We start from the raw sequence: 15,490 nt of genomic DNA, 5'->3' as shown, positions 1-15,490 counted from the left end.
TAAAGTAAAGTTATATACGATTCCATTATTTCTGACGTCATTAACACGACTATTGAGATAGGGATTATAGTTTAACGTGGAATTTCGGTTTTTCTTTAAATGAAAAAAAAAAAAAAAAAATGATTCCGTTGTGCCGACAAATTCGCATGAAAAATAATTGTATGCGACGCGCCGGTTGCACGCTTCGAAGAGCTTCCTCAAGGACAATCGCGCGACATTTGCATATCTTGAATCGCGATTCTGAATGATTATGCGGATGGGAATGTATAATTCGAAGAGGGGCGTTAATCGGTCGAAAGATGACGTTGACTCAGCGGATTTCGACGTGAAAGACATGAGATCTACTTTTATTCGATCGACTTTTTCCCCCGACAGTGCTGGCTAAATTTGCTATGGTTATAATCGAACGGTTGTAATCCTAGAAATTCCTAATATCAGAGAGGAACTGTAGCCTTCGTTTCATCAAACACTCGCGATTTTCTTCACGGCGAGTGCGCCGAGTAAATGTTTACACTCGCTCGCACATCCTTCATTTTCAAATCGTTTGTATAACTCGACAATCGTGAGTGCCTCGATGAATCGACGAACAAGAGCAGCGTGGTTTTAAAGTTCGAAGATAAAAGCTAACTTAATATTTAAAAATAATAATAGTTATACATGGGGTTAGAAAAGTAAGTGATAAAAATCGTGCAAATAAATTCCGATTTTTATTGTCTTTATTCAATGAAATAAATTGGTAAAAACTATAAAAATAAATAATATGTAACATTGAAATATGTTTATATTTTTGCTTTAATTAATAAATCATAAAATCACTATGATTTAGAAAAAAACGAAACCAACTAATTAATCATAATACTGAAATCTTATCTTAATAAAGTCTTTTTTTAATCATTCCAATTAATTTGTAAAATTACATTTTTTGAAATAAGATTTTCAGAAATATAAATGTTATTAAATTTGATATTAATGTTTAGTTTAATGAAAAGGCGTAATAATAACAGAATTAAAAAAAAATTGCCTATATAGATCTGTGTTTCGCATTTCCTATTTATTTTATCATTTTTAATAGAAAAGATTAGATAGTTTTTGCCAATTTTTTCGGCAAATACTGATTTTTACCTCTGACATAAAATAAACTTTATTAAAAAAATATATAAAAATCTGCTAATTCTGATATGAACTTAAAAAAAGAAAAGAAAACAATGTTTATTCGTGTCGGCAATTCCGATATCAGAATATAAGCTCGGGCTTTCGCCCGACAAGTGTATTGAATGAGGGAAAACACCGTACTCCCCTCAGTTCACGTTTGATTCGCGGACAGTGCACTCGCTCTCGTGCGACCGCAGATTTCGATGACGGGCGAGAGAGTGCATTGTTTTGTAAACATCGTGGATCAATGGCGTGTCATCGACACTTATCGGCGGGGGATGGTGCGCGGGTAACGCGGGGGAGAGGAATGACATTTAGCGATAAAATTACGCGCATGAGTCATCGCGCTAGTGGATCATCGCGGCCCGCTACTATTTCAGGCGGTCTCGAATAAATTCAACCGTACCCCATCCCCCTCTTCTCAAAGGCGAGGGGCATTCTCCTTTCGCGAGCAATCGCGCCGCGCCGTTTCGCGACCACGCGATTATCATCGCTGCTCGCCGCACCGGTCACGTGTGCCGGCTTTTCTTTCCACCCGATCATTCATAAAACTGTCACGTAATTTCCCTCGTTGCTGGTTGCTTTCGTTCGTCCGGTCCAGTGCCGGCTCCGCGATCACGACGTGTCGGCTTAGGGACGAACGAGAGTCATCGATACCACTCGGAATATCGCAGAGTTGCAAAATTGGATCATGGAGATACATTAGGGATAATTTCGTTTCACTTTCTTAGCTACTTCAGCGTAATTTTCGACTAATATATATACATTGAAAAAAAATGTGTTGAAAATATAAAATATTTAATCCGATACGTTTATCTAAATATTTGGGTTGATTTAACAATTATTTAGTTCTACAAAAAAAATATGATTCATTCATGTCGACCATTAACATTCTTTAATTAAGAGTCAACTAAACCAACTCAATATTTAGTTGAACGTGTCGGACTAACTATTTTAGTTACTCGACAAATATTTTTCAGTGTATAAATTAATTACTTCTTTTTGTATTATGTTATACAATTAAAAATAAAGTCGTATTAAAAAATTTGCTGATAAACTAAAATATTTAGTCCGTTACAATCCACCACCAAACATTGGATTGATTCAACAATCGTCAGTTGCGTGAAAAAGGAATAATTTATTCATGCCAACCATTAACATTTTTTAATCAAGGATCAACTAAACCAACTCGATATTTAGGTGAACGTATCGGACTAAATATTTTAGTGTTTCAATAAATTTTTTTCTTAGTATTTATACATGAACACAAAGCGGGCCGATCGCACAGCGTCGGCTTTTCTCGTGATTTCTGAATAAATTTACGTTCGCTTTCTAAACTTGCGGAAGGCACATCCGTTCTTTCATCCGCATTTTATGTCCTAAAAAAAAAAAAAATTGTGTTTACGTGACGCAAAACGATCGACGTTTGTAGCGCGGACGCGCGGCCGGAAATTGACTTGGGGCAGGCAGCCGCGAGACTCGCCGCCGTCCCTGTGCCCCGGCGAATACCCCTGACCTTACGGAGGCCCGCCTCTTCCCTCCCATCTACCCCTCTCTCGTCGTGTAACCGTAGGAATTGCGCCACGAGACGCGGGAATGTCGAAACGTTGTCGTATTTTGAAATTGTCCGTGAATTATATTACCGGACTCCCCGTGAACGGAACTATTGTTGTCGTGTCGTCGTCGTCGTCGTCGTCATCGTCGTCAAATCGTATGCGAGCGTATATGTGTGTGTGTAAATAACGCGTAGGAGTAATTGCGTGATGTAGGTGCGCCATGCCTCTCCTGCTATTTTGGCCAGGGCCACCTGCGCGGAGATATTTTTTTTCTTTTTTTAATAACGTGAGGGATGTAACGCGCGGCGTCTCCGAAAGGAAGACGTGAAAGTGACGTGCACCGGTTTACCGTGATCACCGGTATTCGCATCCGCGCTCGAAACTGGCTTGCCCTAAATATATGATTCTCTCTCATTTCTACACTATGGAAAAAAAAATGGAAATAAATGACTAGTTGATTGCAATTTTTTTGTTTCATTTGTCTGTGACGATACTTTTGTAAAAAAATGTTTTTTAATCTTGAGAAAATCTTGAAATTCAACGTGATAACGTTGCCATGTTGCACTCACACATTCGGAATGTAAAAAACATTCTTTGATGATTTATTTGGCGCTGCGTGTACGGTATAGCACATAGTTTTAGGATACAATCTGATATATTTATGAGTGCTTTCCATTTAGTGGGACAAGTTGATAAGCATCGTTTTTCTGATTTCGTTCTACTCATTGTCAAGAAAGATAGGACGATGCGTCGACTTGTATAACTGAGTGGAAAGACGTCCATACAAAAGCTTATGGAGACAACAGACCGACCACCACTACAATGCAATCATTCCTTTGGTGTTACAGGATCAGCTCTCGAGAGCGACCGACTGATAACCCACGAAGATCTCTCTCCGTCCAAGGACCCGGCGCAGCTATACCATACTACGAAACGACACTGCGCGGGTCACCAAAAAAAAGCACAAGTGATATTTCTAACTAATAGTTAACGCTTAGTTTAGAGCTTAGAGGAGCCGAAACCGACTCGCGAAACCCGTCTCTTTGTATATACAAATGTCGAATACTCGAGCCGTAATATCCAGTGCTCCGAGGTCCAAGTGACGCGAAGTGTGGTCAACGCACGTCGCTATAATCCTGCGATCGCGTGGACCAGGACGCACACACGGTAACGGGACGGCGAGGTAACGGCTACGTCGAGTGATACACCGGGTGTGTACGTGTACGTGCGTGCGTGCGTGTGCGTGCGTTTCTTGTGCGTGCGCGCAACATGAGAGCGGCCAGGCATCTACTGCATCTGCAAGTACCGACCCGCACCAACAATGGCAAGTTCCTGGTCGGTCCCAACGGTAGTCAGGATCAGCAGCCGTCGCCGCAGCAACAGCAGCAGCCAACCAACGACGAGAGTAACACGGTGGTGTCGCCGAGCTGCGTCTTCTCGAGCTGTGAGTCGGTGCCCACCGACCTTCACGGGGGCCCGACCATACTGGGGGATCGATTCCTGCTTCTTGGTCCGGCCGAGGGTAGCGCTCTTTATCGGTGCCTCGACGTACACAATGGTCAGCAGCTCGTTGCCAAGGTCAGTATCAAGATCTCTTGGGTTATCCTTTTCATCGGTTTAGCTCTAAGAGGAACAGTTTAAAAATTGCGCTTATTTTCTTCTTCTTCGTGTGCTACACGCTTGTCAGTGCGTGGGCGATCTCTTCTACATGTATCCGCATATATATGGGACCTACAGTTTTAACACCGATTCCGAACGGTCTATTAGAAGAAACTTTCCTGGGCAGAGTTGCTCTCGGTGATTTGCCTTTGTCTTCCAAGAGGCGCTTCTAAATCGATTAGAGTTATACTGTTCTAGGTGAATTTGAACCCGAGTGGCACCGAGTGGTACAAAATATTAAGAGAATTTTTCTTACGTTTTTTTTTCTACTTTATAACTTTTGCGAGGTGCTAAAATAACTAAACGTTATTTCAAACTACAAAAATCGAATAAAATCTTATTAATTTTTTTTATTATTTCAAACTATCGGAGTTTTAATAAAAACTTTACTGAACTTGAATTAATATTCGGGTGAAAGTTCACCTACAGTAGCGCTCCTCAGGGTTAACGCGTCTCGAGGAGATTAAAAATGTGCTATTTAGAGCAAAATTGATGTTCCGAGCGGCATTCTTACATAATAACAGCACAAATGGCTAACGCGATAAATAACAGTGGTTTCGCAATACCCGATGGCAATATCACGAATTAACTTCTTTGCCGTATAATGCGGCACTGGCGCATATAAAGGCGACGACGCGGCATCGCACGTGGATGCATCCGCGGCGCACTGCAGCTGCCGAGTTTCCATCCAACTGCCGTGGCCGTTATATAATAGAGCATACGGACGTAACGGTCCGCTAATGTTCGGGTCGATCGAAGCTTCCACCGTGAAGCTCGTTGCGAGATCGACGACGACGACGCAACCAGACGAGCGGCGTCCGTCTATGCGGGAATCGTTTACGAACTTCCTCGAGGAAGGCTCAATTAATCCTTATCTAGATAACCTCTTTCCCTAATTAAAGGGAGAAAAAAACCGATTTCCGTTGAGATACTCGCTCAATAGAATATCCGTTCGTCCGCGATTCGAGGTCGAGATGTTGAGAGGATGTCACGAGCGACAAAGAAAACCTCCTTATCGGTTTTCTCTTACGGATTTATCAAATATACGGTCCCTGCAAAGTAAATAAAATTTGGAAATGTGTTTAATATTAACACTTTAAATAAATAAACTTTTTTGTTATTAAAAATTATATTATTTTTTGCATTTGTGTGTAAAATGCTTTAAATATTCGAAATAATTTTCATAAGGTTTTATTGTGATTGTCTGTTTAATTATTTTTATAAATAAATAACTTTCAGAAATAAATTTCATTTTATTTTACAGAACTAACCTTCGCATCGTAATGAAACTTTAAATCATCTTGAATATTTAAAGTACCGAAATAAAAACCTTCAAATTTCTTATTTCATTATTAATTATATTTTCGTTAGGACACGTGTCTACTTCTTATTGAAATAATTTTTTATCCAGATAGAAAACAGCCGCTAAATTTTTTCTACTATTTTCTACTTTCAAACGCAGTATAAAACAATCTGTAATTTTTTTCATAATTTTCTTAGTTCGCGAAATGTCTTATCCGTAATTCTTGACTTACGAGGTGGAAAAAGTTACGCTTCTAATCGTCGTATTCACTGAACCCTTATTTTTCAAAGACTAAAAATTAAAACTTTTTAAAAACATATACAGGGTGATTATTAATGAATGTCCCCACTTTTTACCATAGGAACACGCATTTGTAATTTTTAATATAATAATATATTAGAAATACATATCCGTCGGTAAATCGGCTTCTATGGTAAAAAGTGGAGACATTCATTAATAATCACCTTGTATATTTTTTTGATGTTTGGACCTCATTTATCTATTTTTAATCAAAACCTAATAATAATCAGTCTTTCATTATTCTTATTTAAAGCGTGTTAAACTTTTTATTAAGTAACACAAGTATTGAAATATTTGTTATGGGCTTAATGGGGTCACCTCATAATTTAAGGGTTAACATACCGTTATTCCGGCAGTCAAACCGGATTTCCCACGCGACTCTCGTCGAACGCGCTCTAACTGGAAGTTTCGCGAAATTGAGGCTTCGCATTTGGACCTCAATGTTTCGCATTGATAACATGGAGTAGGCGGACGTATCTCCTCACTTTAGCGTTAGGCCAAAGTACGTATGCAAACGTAACGTGCACCCGTGCAAGCCGTTTCCTGTTCCTTGGGCACGTTTATGTTTATTTATGTCTGCTTGCGTCGTATCGCGTTCGTATCTCAGAATTTCGTATTCGCGATCGGAAGGATTTCAACGTTTCCTTCCCACTCACTCTTTTTTTTTTTCTTTCTTTTCTTCAGCCGCTCGAAGGGAGCTGTCACGTAATACGTGCACCGCGGATCGGCGGCGTGTGGACCCTCCTGCCTGCCTGCCTGTCCGCCGCGTTTTCCATTAACATTTTACAATCGCCGTGTGTTATACAATGAGCCGCTTACATCATCGACATCGCGAACAAACACAAGGCTGTGTCACCTCGCACCCGCCTCTCTCGCCTCGTACATCCGTCGCGTATCGTCGCACGCTGTCCGTTATTCATAATCGCTTCTAAAGCCGCGGCCGTTTAATTTAATTGACGATTACACACGAGAGCGTCGCACACTTTCGCAAGCGTGTCCGCATTTTGCGAGCCACTATTGTGATTTCGGAGGAAAAAATAGGAATCACAGTTATTTCGGAGAATGAACGAGGGACGGGAAGGGGGGAGGCTCCGAAATGGGGCGTAATCACTATGCTAAAGTCATTAGTTCTTCGATGTATTTGTAGAGATGAGAAATGAAAGAGTTAGAGAGAAAGAATACGCATAAATGGAGTGCGCATTCATTATCAATTCATACTTTTAATCCTTCACGACACCGATGAATTTTACTGCTTAGTTAGACTAATTTTGTGGGTCGTTAAAGGAATTTTTGTATTCAAAAAATCTGAAAAAATTCTTAGTCTTTCAATATTTAGGATTTTAGAGTTATTTGATTGAAAACCTTTTTCTACTGTTCGTGTTCTGAATTTGAGTCCGAATAAATTAAGATCGAAAAATTGGCTGGGTCGTAAAAGCCCCACAATGCCTGCGGCGGGTTAATCATTCTATATTCGCAAAGTTTTATCCGACAGCAGAGTCTTTTTTTCTTTTACTTCCATTCTCGAGTTTACCGAAAATCGCGAGCAAGTTTTCTGAGTTGGGAGCATTACAAAAGCGGCGTTCGATGGCCGATCGGGGCGATTTCGTAAAGAATGCACGGTGCTCTTATTAAACTAATGGGACTCGAATGTCGAAACGGTGTCAGGTTTCGACACGAGCCAGAGAGATGAACAGCTGGACGAGCAGAGTTTCAAAAGTGATCGACGTTTCGTTCGCTATATGTAGTTTTCATAACGCACGGAGTCTTTTTTCGGACCGACAAAAACGTTATTTATAAATAATACATTACACATCTGCAGCAATATCGGTTAGACCTTTACCCTTTTTTTATCTTTTTTCCATTTGTCATTATCTTACGTATCAAGAAAATTAATTGAGGCGTGCCACAGCAAAACGTTTTTTAAATAGAGATGCGTGATTTTGCAATATATCATTAGCACCGTGACCTTTTTTTCTTTGTATCGCAATGCGATATGCGATTGAATTTTTAATCATGAAATCGCATGCGATTATGAATCGCAAATACAGCTTAAAACCGTACTTGTGCTGAAGTGTTTATTCATTAAATACTTATAAAAAATAAAAGAGTTTCACGAGTAATTTTTATATTGTATACATGCGGCTTGTTTCTTTTTAAAGAGACTTTAAAATTTTATTATATATTTCGACTTAAATAATTTAAATTATATAAAATTTAAACTTACGTGTAATTAAAAAATAATACGGAATTCAAATAATTATATTTATTATATAAAATCACGCACAGTTTCAAATTATATCCGCAATAAAAATTGTGATGTACTGTAATATACTGTATATCGCGTTTACAGCGATTCTTGAGAAAGATCGCAATTGCAATACATAATTTTGTGCAAATGCGTTTGATCGAATGTGCTGTTTTATTCATACACACAGTAAAAATATTCAATGCTTTGGTAGTGATGAAAATCAGGTAAAAAAAAAGCAGAAAGTAGTTTCCATGTCTCTTTCTCTGATTCAATTTTCTCTTCTCTCTTTTATGGCAACTATATCTCTTTCTACATGATCCTCATCTTATCTCGTACTTTACTATCTGTTTTATCTATCTATGGTACTATCACACTGACATAAAAAATGCTACAAACGAAAAAAAATGGGTAGTAAACTCTCAACGTTTACATTTTTATTTTATAACGTTCTGAAATTTTAACACGATTTTTTTTTAATGAGAATTTAATTAAACATTTTTTAAAATTAAGAGACCGATTGCTCATATCTTTAGATTTTAGTTATTACGGTCATTTTTTTTTATAGAATTCTTGCAATAGTTTTATAGAAAACAAATTTTTCCTTCTGAAAAATTTAAGAAATAGTACAACGTTTTACTGTGACACGTTTCAGTTATAATCAGTTATGCCAGATTTGTGGCATAATTATATAATATGTATATAGCCTTCGCATCAAATTACTTCGATATCTGGTACATGAACCTGCCTGCTAATTAAAGTAATTAGGAGAATTGGGGCGGACGTAATTTTATATCAACCTCGAACCTTAATCAGCGTCATACAACGAGAAAAATCAGGTATCTTGATAATTGTCATTTAGGTATACGAAATGAATATCCTCTTCTCAAGGATATCCGTTTTCAATAATTGAAGCTCGTTGAACGATAAAATTCACTTCCATCCAAACTAAAATCGAATGCAACCGGTATCGAGTTTCCGTCAAGAGCGCTTTTTAAAAGGAAGAAGCACATCCGTCGTTGTACTTCTACTAGGAAAGTATTAGGTACCCATTTCAAAAATAAAGGCTTATCAGGAATATTAAATGTACTATAAATAATAAAGCTTGCGTCAACTAGACAATTGTGATGGGAAACGAGACGTCTCATCCAGCAGAAATATCTTTGCAGTTCACTTCCGGCGTATTTTTAGCCGGCGTTTTTAACGTTTAATGATGGTACTTGAGTCGCCTTTGTTTCTGACTCAGTTGCATTTCCGGATTGCAGGCACTGACCGTGGGCGACAAAGGTTGCGAGGCGTTGCTGCAGGCCCACCTTCGTCTGGAGGGCACCGGCGCGGCGAGCGGCGTGGCTGGCGTGGTGGAGGCACCTGGAGGCCGGCGCTATCTCCTCTTGGAGGGCCACCACGGTGACCTGCACGCCTACGTAAGGGCACGCAGGAGGCTGCGTGAGCCCGAGGCGAGACGGCTGTTCCGGCAGGCGGCCAGGGCCGTGGCGACGTGTCACGAATACGGGGTCGTGCTAAGAGACCTCAAGCTTCGGAAGTTTGTCTTCGCTGATGAAGCGAGGTAAAAATTCGTCCATTCCAACATATTTCAAATTCTTTTAAAATCCGATTTTTCGTTATCTGGCTAGCTTGTGGTTGAACTTAATATGATGTTGTACCCAATGATTTCACCTATGATGATGCCATAGGTGAAGTTAACCAGATAATGAAAAATCGGACCTAAGGCTGACTTCGACTAAACTTTAGATTAACTTAACTACTGATTTACTTATCAAGTAGTTACCTATAATATTTTGTTAATATAAATTTATTAATTATTTCTAATTACAAACCACAAATTACAAAAAGTATGGTTAGTTACTCCATTTTAAATTAATCAGTGTATTTATATATCTTATCGAAGTCACCTTTAGAAATAAATTCTCACTTTATCAAACTTTTAGAAATAATAATTTAGAGACGCTTCTGTCGTAGAATCTAAGTTTAATAATTTTGGGTTTTTTTCCTTTTCTGTCTCTCTAAAAAATATTGAAACATTATGAAAGAAGGATGCAATTCTTTTTTTTTTTTTCAATTCTTATTACACTTAATATTTCTATAATACTTGTATGGGTAAATTGCATACTGGTGGTCGAGGAAAGAGATAATCGAAACCGAGGCGTCTTTCCCGCGATGATTCATTGAAAGTTGATAAGAAAGTTAACATACATCCGGATAGAAACGAAGGTATCGATAGTGCAGGGTTCGCGTTCGTTTTTCCGAGTGAAGGGGAAATCGATTTGCTGTGAGTGTATTTTTTTCGAGTGCGGGTGACCTCTCTGTTCCCGGCGCTGGAAAGAAATACGAGCGAATATGGAAATGAGGTGAATATGAATCAATTCGTCGCGGATCGCGTGGTATTGTGCTCTCGCTCGAAGAAGGGAGAGCGCATTTTACTAAAGATGTCTACGTAGGCGTGTCAAGACACGATTTTTACGTCTGGCCTGGTATATTCCAGCACTTAAAATTTCATATAAACTCATTCAAGCACACTCGTGATTCTGTTCTTTATAACATGTCGAATAGAAGAGAAAGTATGTCGATTGATCGATATCAAGTTGGTGCATCAAGTTAAACGTGCTACAGCTCAAATTATTATACAAACACCACGTTCAATTTATTATGGTCCTAGAAACCAGTTAGTATTTCCTCAGACCGGACAGAGGCAAACCGTACGAAGTGATCCTGCGTGCAGGGATGCACTTGAGAGAAAAGTATCAACCAGACATTTAGTTAAATAGCGATCAAATGAATTTTGTAGTTACTGGTACCAAAGGTTTGGCTAAGATTACAGATTGTTTCGCCAAAACAACTGCATACTTAGTGATTACAATTACAAAGTTATTCAAATATTTCTCTCGGTGTATGGGATTTGATTAGATTGCGTCGAATCATAATTTAGAGTGCGCTTGCGAGATTCGTTCGTGCAGCATTACCTATTCGCGATACTATAGTACAGACGCACCCACGTGTCGCTGCGGAAGGCAGGCAGACAGACAGGCAGGGATAGGTGTATACGGGCAACGACTGTCCGAGTCGAGTCAAGCCAAGCCGAGCCAGCGGGCGTGTGTGTCGTGCACGGTGTATGTACGCCGGCGATCGGGAGATCGACTCGTATGTCGGTCCGTTGTTGGCCAATCGCATTCCTACCACGCGGCGAGCTGCTGCTGCTGCTGCTGCTGCTGCTGCTCCCGTGCGCGCGTACGTAAGAATAAGGAGAGTCCGGGGAATGTTGCAAGCCAGAAAAGCATATTGGTTCATCGGCTGCTGCGGCGGGGTTTTGAAACGTCGGTATAATTAGGAAACGCGTGGCTCGGCTCGTTCTACCGGCACGGCGCGACATGACGCGGTCGACATCCGAGACGCGGCGCGTCATACTTTTCCCCCTTTCTCCGAAAGAGTGGAGTTTCGCATCTTCCTCTCGTATGATCGAGTGCAATTTCCTTAAAATGCAAATGGGAGCTAATGAAGAGTTTGATAATTATGACAATTGTCAAATGAGGATTCGAAAACTTTAATCGATATGCGCCAAATTTGAACCTGATAAATTGATTTGCTAATATCTATTTTCATCAAGATAGATGATGAAAGAGCTCTATGAGCTCGGTGTAACTCACAATTTATTTTTTATTTATCTAATTCTTAGAATCAGAAAAAAAAATAGAAAATTTTTGTCATCGATATAAATCAACTATAATTTCGGTTTAAGCTATTCTGTATTTTTTCTCAGCGCATCTAATTCTTAAAATTAAAAAATTAAAGAATAAGTTGGACCGCGATCACAGTTAATCCACATTGGCGGAGGTGGACGTGAGTCTTCCTTAAATCCTGCGACTTTGAGAGAAAATGACTCGCAAAAAACATGAAACTCTCGAACGGGTCTTTCTCCCTTTCTGAAAGTTTGCCAAGATCTCCGCGCGCGCGTTCCGTCTCGCTCGCAGATCTCCCGCGTGGGTTTCTCTTTACTTCATCGACCGACAATGGGCGGATTAAGGCGATCAGATCGGTCTTTTCCCGGATGTGCCTTCGCGTATCGAGCTCGACCTATGGTAATCGCCAAGTGCGTCACACGTACGTCTCGATAAACACGGGCTCCGTTGTCGTCGTCGTCGTCGTTATCGCCGTCAACATTATTGTCGTCGGGTACAGCTTCTCGGTGAAAAGTACGATGCGATCTCGTGGCCGGATTTCTCTCTGCCACGCATCACGTTTCGCAACGGCACCGTGCCCGGTCCAGTTCGGCCTCGAATTCAATCGGCGGGATCGTCATTCGCGAGGTTAATGATCCCTGCGAGTACAATCGTTGGTCTCGTTTGATTCTTGCGTCCGAAAGACCTCTCTATTCTTGAAACTATAAATCCGGGACGTTGACCTGAGACCTGTACTCGCAAACATTTCACACGCATATAATTTATTTAAGTATTTACATATTGTAGTATGAATTGTATTAAAATTTTTATTTGGTAATTACACGAAAAGAAAAACGGTTTTGCTGAAGCACCTAGAATTTAGTTAAATACAGATGAAAAAATAAATGTTCGAGCATGACGAACGAGACCGCAAAAAGTTTTGATATTCCCGAAACTAGCTTCAACGTCCTACATAATTATTTTGACGGCCCAATAAAATTATTTTCAAATCTGCATCGAGCTAAAATTTAGATTCAATAAAATCGTTCTTTCTGCGCCGAGAGAAAAAGTTGTTAATTTGACTACAATTTTCAACTTGATTAAATTTTTTTAATTCAAGTATTTAAGTTAAATATATAAATATATAAATATTAAAGTTCAAGTGTTTTATGAATTTGAATTAAATACATAAATACTTGAACTAAAAAACATTTAATCGAGTTAAAAGTTTACAACTTTTTTTCTCAATGTATGTACAGATTATATTTCAAATCTGGCATGGTATTAATAATGTAATTCTATGAGAGATGGCTATTTTAAAATAAATAACTTCTTGAAAATCAATTTTTCTCTACGTACGTACAAGACGGACGACGGTTTTACCAAAATGAATTATCCACGTAAGTTTGCATTTGTTTACGTAGCCGTTTAGTTCCAGATTTTCCTTGTACAACACGAAGATTAATTTAATTGTGGGATAAAAATAGTCTCGAGAAAATCCACCTTACCATTAGAAACATTAATTTGCCGCGTCTGCGAGGGTAATCTACTGATTAATGACTGTGATTAATGATTCTCGCGGCCTCGGCAGGATCTTTTTCGGAGGCTGTAAGCTTCGCACTTGTAACATCGAAGAAACGAGTATTGCGTGCAGATAATTCTGCTTTCGCTTGGCACACACAATGCTTCAAGTATCATTTCGTCCTTATTGTTTATCAAATATTAAACAAGAACGAAGCGTGTTTGCCATAAGCTCTATGAGCGCAGTCTCTGTTTCAGAGAAATTGCAGATCTTGGAAAACCAACGCGTTCCGATCTCTCAATGTTTATAAAATTTTGTAAAATTCAAGTTTTTCTTATAAAGTAATATTTATGTATCATATTTCATTAATCCTATTCGAATAAATATTTATCAAAATTTAGTAATTTTTCGGTTAGTGTAGTATTTATAATTTTTTTTTGCAAAATCCAAGCGGTACTATCTTTGTATTCTTATTGAAAAATCTTTTTAGTTCAACTCAAGTGGTGTGCAATATTTTATATATATATATATATTTTATAAAGCCCGAGTGGTAGTAGCATCTTTAATTTTTTTTACATTTCTAAAATTTCACGAGTTCGAAGAAATCACATCGCGCCTAGTATCCGCCGCGTCGGGGTTCTTGAACCCGGAGCGATATCGTGCTGCAACCAGCGAACGGGTGAAAGTTTGCGAAGAAAGCTGTGCGATGCCTCTGTCTCTCTCCCCTCTCTCTCTCTCTCTCTCTTTCTCTGTCTCGCGTTATCTATATCTATCTCTCTTCACGCAGCGGCCGCGTTTGGTTCATCATGAATAGCCTAGCGTGCCATCGCGTTCGTTCGATTCATTTGCTCGTGAGAGAGAAGAGGCCATTGACACTCATTCGGATTGTCAAGATCGTGTAACGACTCTCTCGCGTGACGCGTGCGTTCACCGGAGGCGCGCTTCCGTCTCTCTTGATTCTTCCGAGATGCGCGCTGACAACGAGTCTCGATTGCTTTTCACTGAAAACTGATTCCGTCAAAAGACATTTCGCATTTCTGCAACTATTGTATTATGTAACTTGACGAAAATCTTATTTTTGGTGTCGGTAGAAATAGACGATAAAAATAGACGCATGTGTCTCGTTAGAGGTTTCCCTCGCTTATACTTACGATGAGAAATTTAAAAATACATTCACCAAATAACAATGTCGTGTTAATAGTAAATTAAGACGGAATTAGAGCGAAAGCTTTTGTTAACCGAAACTTAACTCGATGTCCTAAGAAATGCAATCTCTTTTGATTACTTGCCCTTGCAACTGTATTGTCTTGCTAAACGCGTCAAAAAGAAACGCAACTTTTATAGAATTTCATAAGCAAGTTACTGTCAGCCAGTAATTTTTGATGCATTCGAGAAGGCTGAAATATCTTCTGTGAACGATTTTAAGGGAACTACATGTACAGGAATGTACTTCTGTAAGAGAGTACAATGTGTAATACGTGGCGCTTTCCCGAGCGTTGCCCCTTCTCGAATATCGTGGGCGAGAACTCGTGTCGAAGGAGAGCTCAGAAGTTACCCAAGAGCCAAGAATATTACGTACACGCGCGACTTCCGCGTTGCAGGTTGATCAACGCGCAGCGACCGGCCAGCGCAGCGCTCTCCTCTCGCTCTCTCTTTCACCCGGTCTTCTCGTCCCGCCTTATTCGTTCTCGTCGCCGCCGCCGCCGTTGACGACGACGACGACGACGACTGAGAACGATGGCTCAATCGCGGTGTCCTCTTGCTAAATTGAAATACCTTGCCTTCGGGCGCGCACTTAAAGTACACGCGCGCGAGGCGAACCCCACGGATCTCTCTCGGCCGCATTAAGAGATTGCACGATCTTCGGCTTCTAGTTTCAGCGAACTCGCGCAGCGAGTAGATCGTAACCGGTCGATAATAAATGCAGGGCTTGCCGTAACGCGTGTCTGAGACACGCAGAGCGAATTTCACACGACGCCGAAAGGAAAAAGATCGTAAATCTTTTGCAACATTTAATGCCTGATCCTTCGAGAGAAAGATCCGAGTACACGAGTCTTTAATCTTCTCGGTATCTAGGTG

The 15,490-nt window shown here is 39.9% G+C and overlaps 1 protein-coding gene across 5 annotated transcripts in view; it reads left to right on the top strand.

Annotated features, from left to right (window-relative positions):
* Positions 1 to 15,490, top strand: part of LOC105203922 (tribbles homolog 2) — a 60,192-nt gene that overhangs the window by 40,173 nt on the left and 4,529 nt on the right. For all 5 annotated transcript variants that reach the window (XM_039454635.1, XM_011172854.3, XM_039454634.1 and 2 more), the window contains exons 2-3: positions 3,557 to 4,286; positions 9,481 to 9,782. In XM_039454635.1, the coding sequence (XP_039310569.1) occupies positions 3,978 to 4,286; positions 9,481 to 9,782 (611 nt within the window). In that variant the 5' untranslated portion in view covers positions 3,557 to 3,977. The remainder of the gene's footprint in view (positions 1 to 3,556; positions 4,287 to 9,480; positions 9,783 to 15,490) is intronic.

This window comes from Solenopsis invicta, chromosome 10, assembly GCF_016802725.1.
Source record: "Solenopsis invicta isolate M01_SB chromosome 10, UNIL_Sinv_3.0, whole genome shotgun sequence".
In the NCBI taxonomy this organism is placed as follows: domain Eukaryota; kingdom Metazoa; phylum Arthropoda; class Insecta; order Hymenoptera; family Formicidae; genus Solenopsis; species Solenopsis invicta.
The sequence above is the reverse complement of the archived record's forward strand: the minus strand, read 5'-3'. Positions and strand labels throughout refer to the sequence as shown.